This window comes from Nothobranchius furzeri, chromosome 3 (genome assembly GCF_043380555.1).
Source record: "Nothobranchius furzeri strain GRZ-AD chromosome 3, NfurGRZ-RIMD1, whole genome shotgun sequence".
Lineage (NCBI taxonomy): Eukaryota > Metazoa > Chordata > Actinopteri > Cyprinodontiformes > Nothobranchiidae > Nothobranchius > Nothobranchius furzeri.
In genome coordinates, this window is record NC_091743.1 from 88,686,276 (window position 1) to 88,691,457 (window position 5,182).

Here is a 5,182-nt window from a genome sequence, read left to right on the forward strand (position 1 = left end):
TGATATGATGAGCCTGCAGAGTGTGTGAGAAGGAGGATCTTACAGTTTTTCTCAAATGCTACAACACATTTCATAAACGTGTCTTCCATGTTCCCAGAGTGTAAACACAACACCTTTTTCTAAAGCTACATTAACACAACCACACCTTCTCACTAAAAACCTCAAATTTTCACACCAAAAGAGCAGCTTGAAGCTTCCAAAAATGTTAACAGTACACCAGGGCTATTCAATTCCTCGTGGGCCGGTATCCAGCACGTTTTAGTTTAAACCAAGCCCCCACAATGCGTCTTTAAAAATGGTCCCAACCCGGAAGTAAGAGAAATTGCAGTTCCACCCTCATCCACTAGGGGCTGGTGTCAGAAGCGAGCTAATCCTCATTGACTCCCATGTTAAAAATACCAATTTCACAGCAGAAATAAACATGTTTACAGCCTGGTACCAGAACATGTTTTTGGTTTAAATGATCTAGTTTACACTCATGACAACTCTGAGGGGGGTGAATTTTTTTCTCACTCTTCTGTTTAAGTGTATTAAAAGCCTAAAATTCTGTATAATTAATGAGCATCAGACCCACGTGACCACAGAGCTAGCTCCGTGGAAAGGCCTCAGTACAGCCTCGGTCTGGCCTGGAAACTGTTTCGGGATTTTGAGTCTCTGTGCTTGTGAATTCTGTTTTGGATATTATTGGTGCAATTGTTGGACAAAATGTCTTGCAGTGGTATTAATTGCACTAATAGAGTGTCCAAGGAGTCTCCACTTCATTCAGGTCGATGGGTGTTCCACAGTTAGCTCCGGTTGGGTTGAAGCTAGGTGGCTACATCCGTTAACTCGGCTCCCACCTCCGCGTTAGCCAGGGTTAGCTTCAGGTTAGCTTGTAGCTAGTTCGTCCGTCGATCCCAGCCTTACAGCCCCACCCTCAGCTCCTCCTCTCTTCCCTTTTATGGAATTGTCTGGGCTGGACGGAACCTGTGACACGGTCAAAATGGCGGTGGTGGCCACCTCCCATTATAGACAAAAAACGTGTTATTGGAGCTATGGAATAGTTTTGTCCAGTATGTACAGTCTATGGTTTAAACCCTGCTTCAGCACACCGGTTTTCAATGAGCAGGTGATTAACAGGCTTCTGCAGAGCCTGACGAGCTGCTGCACAGGTGATTCAACCAATGGATCTAGTGTGTTGGAGCAGAGAAACCACTAAAACGTGCTAGATACCGGCCCTCGAGGCCTGGAATTGAATAGTCCTGCAGTAAGCAGCTATGCAAGGCAGCTTTATTTATAGAGCACATTTCAAACACAGAGGCAGTTCAATGTGCTTTACAATTATCAGGACATGATATGAAAACAACATCCAGTTTAGAGCTAAAGAAGAAGACGAAGTTACAGCACAGATTACAATGGAGATGACGCATGACAAGAAACACTTCATTTAAAGGCTGATGAGTACATGAGGGTTTTTTGTTTTACACAACACTAGGATTGGGACACATCTGAGGTCATGAGGAAGTTGAATCCATATGTGAGCAGCATAGTAAATGAATGCATCTCCACCAAGCCCCCACAATGCGGGTGAAAAATTGAAGCAAACATGGAAGTACCAAAAATTGCAGTTCCATCCTCACCCACTAGGGGCTGGTGTCAGAGGCGAGCAAATCCTCATTGGCTCCCATGTTAAAAATACCAATTTCACAGCAGAAATAAACATGTTTACAGCCTGGTACCAAAACATGTTTTTGGTTTAAATGATCTAGTTTACACTCATGACAACTCTGAGGGGGGTGAATTTTTTTCTCACTCTTCTGTTTAAGTGTATTAAAAGCCTAAAATTCTGTATAATTTATGAGCATCAGACCCACGTGACCACAGAGCTAGCTCCGTGGAAAGGCCTCAGTCTGAGCCTCGGCCTCGCCTGTAAAATATATGTGTATATAAATATATATGTATATGTATATATATGTATATGTATATGTATGTATATATATATATGTGTGTATATATATATATATATATATATATATATATATATATGTTATGTGCTTTGAGTAATTGTTTTCTCTGTTACCGGGGACTTCACACAACTTCGGGTCCTTGGAGGAGAAGAGGAGAGCAGAGAGGAGAGTGGGGGCGTGAGCTCCTGCTGCAACGAGGTGCAGGGTTGCCGGGACAACGGGGGAGGATCCCCACAACAAGGACAGACAGCGGAACTATCGAGGGGAGGAATCTCCAGGACGCGGATCAGGGATCACACCTGCAGCAAATGAACTGATTGCTCGCCTCACCTCTTCAAACAGGATTTAAGCAGTTCATGGACGCTCCGACGGGGAGCGACTCTTTAACCTTGAGCTCGTCTCCGCAGCTGCTTCATTGTGCACATTCACTAAGTGTGATAAGTAATAAAAAGAGATTATAACTCTCAAGTATTTTGTTGTTTACGTCATTCTATTGGTCCTAGAAGACGTTCAGACAGACGTGTGTGCACTTAAGAAAGTCAAAAGAAGCTGCTGCTCTTCTGTAATCCATTTTGGTACATTTGTATTTGTTTTGGGACATTAGAACCTCACCCCCCCCCCCCCCCCTTTTCCGTTGTGAAGATATAACATGGGGGCTCGTCCGAGTTTTTGTGGTTTTATTACTCAGAATAGTGGGTAGGATTTCGGCCCGGGAGGGGGGCATAAGTTTGGGGTATTTGGTATAGTAACCTTTTGTCATTTCTGTCATTTGTCATTGCTTTTGAGAGGCGATGTCTACATTTATTTTGAAAGATTTTCTTGCTGCACCTTCACGTAGACAACTGGAAAAGTGTCGCAAGAGCGATTTACTGGAAGTAGCTGCCTACTTTGGTCTTGCCGGCTCACAGCACATGCTGAAGACTGATCTCAGGGCCGAGATTATCTCCTTCATGGAAAATAAAAAACTTCTCTCCCCTTTGGCTGATATTGCTATTTTGCCTTCACAGCAGGATATGGACAATGCGGAAGGTGAAGAGGCGAGGAGCGCATCTGAGGGTGGTGATTCCGAGGATGGAGCGGAGATCATGAGGACTCCAGAGCGGGGTAAGGTCGCCAAGTCTCCCCCAGTGACTCTTCCTCGTTACGATCCAGAGTCTCCGGAACCGCGGCCTGGTTCGGGACCGGTGTCACCTGATCACGCCCGGCTACAGGTGCGACTCGCATGCCTGAAATATGAGGCCGAGGACAAACAGCGAAGGCGGGAGTTTGAGCTTCGCAAACTGGAACTCGAACTGGAAGCTGACACGAGACTAAAGATGAGACGAATGGAGCTGGAGATGCAGGCTGAGAGAACTGTCCATGGTGCTGATGCAGCATCTAGAGGCTCCCTGGCAGCGACTGAGAGACTGGATGTCGGGAAGTGCATGGGGCTGATGCCGCCGTTTCGCGAGGCCGAAGTGGATAGTTACTTCGCCGCATTTGAGCGTATCGCTACGACACTCAGTTGGCCGCGTGAAGTGTGGCCTCTTCTCCTTCAATGTAAGTTGTCTGGGAAAGCGCAGGAGGTAATGACTGCTCTATCTGTCTCTGACTGTGGGGATTATGATACTATTAAAGACGCAGTTTTACATGCCTATGAATTAGTACCTGAGGCTTATAGGCAGAAATTTAGATCTCTACGTAAACGTGATGAGGGGCAAACATTTGTTGAATTTGCGAGAGAGAAGGGTTTACTGTTTGATAAATGGCTGCAGTCCTCAAAAGTGACCAACCTGAACGAATTACGAGAGTTAGTTCTACTGGAGGAGTTTAAAAGATGTCTTCCTGAAAGAACGGTGTTGTATTTAAATGAGCAGAAAGTGAATAATCTGTCAGCTGCAGCACTTCTGGCTGATGAGTTCATGCTAACCCACCGTGTTAAAGTGGTGAAAGTAGTCAGGGACAGATCGCATGCTGTAAAACCTAGGCACTTTGAAAGAAACTCAGAAACAAGTCCACCAAGGTGTTTTTACTGTCACCAAGTGGGTCATATTGTCAAAGATTGTCTGATCTTGAAGAGGAGAGAGAGGAAAAATGACCGTGTGGTAGCATTTGTTGCATCAGATAAAACTCAGAAAAGGCCAGACATGCTTGACCCCTCATATGAACCATTTATTTTGGAGGGTTCTATAAGTATGGGAGAGGGGGAGAGCGTGCCAATAAAAATCCTCAGAGATACTGGAGCATCCCAAACATTGGTACTGGAGTCTGCGCTTCCCTCTGAGGCAACAGTCAATACAGAAACGTCTGTGTTGTTGAAGGGTTTGACGGGTGAAGTTATGTCATGTCCACTTTGTGAAGTGAAAATTGCAAGTAAACTTGTGTCAGGTGTTTTTAAAGTGGCTGTGTGTAAAACTTTACCTATTGCAGAGATTCATCTGCTGCTGGGAAATGACATAGCGGGAGGAGCTGTTGTTCCTGTGCCTCAGGTCATTGAACACCCAGAGAAAGTTGCCTGTGTGATGTCTCCACGAGGTATTGTTCCATCGTGTGTAGTGACCAGATCAGCTGTACGTCATGACGCAAATGAATTCCAAGGGCTTTCTGATCTGTTTCCTGACTCCAGTTGTACTTCAGACATGCACCAGCTACCAGATGTAGGCGTTACCGATAAAGATGTTGCAGAAGAGAATCTACCTTTTGAGTCCCAGGACCGTTTGGTTTCACGTTCAACATTAATAGATGAACAGAAAAGGGACAAAACATTAAAGAAGTGTTTTGATGCAGTACATTCGTCTGTTAAATTCTCGACAACATTCTTTTTGGAAAACGATCTACTGATGAGGAGCTGGGAAAATCCAGTAGAGGGGAAAGCTCCCTGGGGAGTGGTACACCAGATTGTAATACCGGAGTGTTTTCGAAGACAGATAATAGCCTTAGCTCATGAAAGTAGATGGTCAGGACACTTGGGAGTGAAGAAAACTTATTTGTCTATCCTAGATCATTTCTTTTGGCCGGGGATGAAACGGGATATAGCAAAGTTTTGCAGAGCCTGCCACGCGTGTCAGATGGTGGGAAAGCCAAATCAGCCCATTAAACCGATGCCGTTGTCACCCATTCCTGTAATAGGACAGCCTTTTGATCACGTCGTCGTAGATTGTGTGGGTCGGTTGCCACGCACAAAGTCGGGGAAAAAGTTTTTGTTGACCATAATGTGCAGTGCCACCAGATTTCCAGAGGCAATACCATTGGCTACC

At 45.1% G+C, this 5,182-nt stretch overlaps 1 protein-coding gene across 1 annotated transcript in view; it reads left to right on the forward strand.

The window, feature by feature from the left end:
- The first annotated feature begins 2,017 nt into the window (after nt 1-2,017).
- LOC139069007 (uncharacterized) overlaps nt 2,018-5,182 on the forward strand; it is a 4,149-nt gene continuing 984 nt past the window's right edge. Inside the window, exon 1 of the mRNA XM_070549975.1 lies at nt 2,018-4,460. Within this exon, the coding sequence (XP_070406076.1) occupies nt 2,738-4,460 (1,723 nt within the window). The 5' untranslated portion in view covers nt 2,018-2,737. The remainder of the gene's footprint in view (nt 4,461-5,182) is intronic.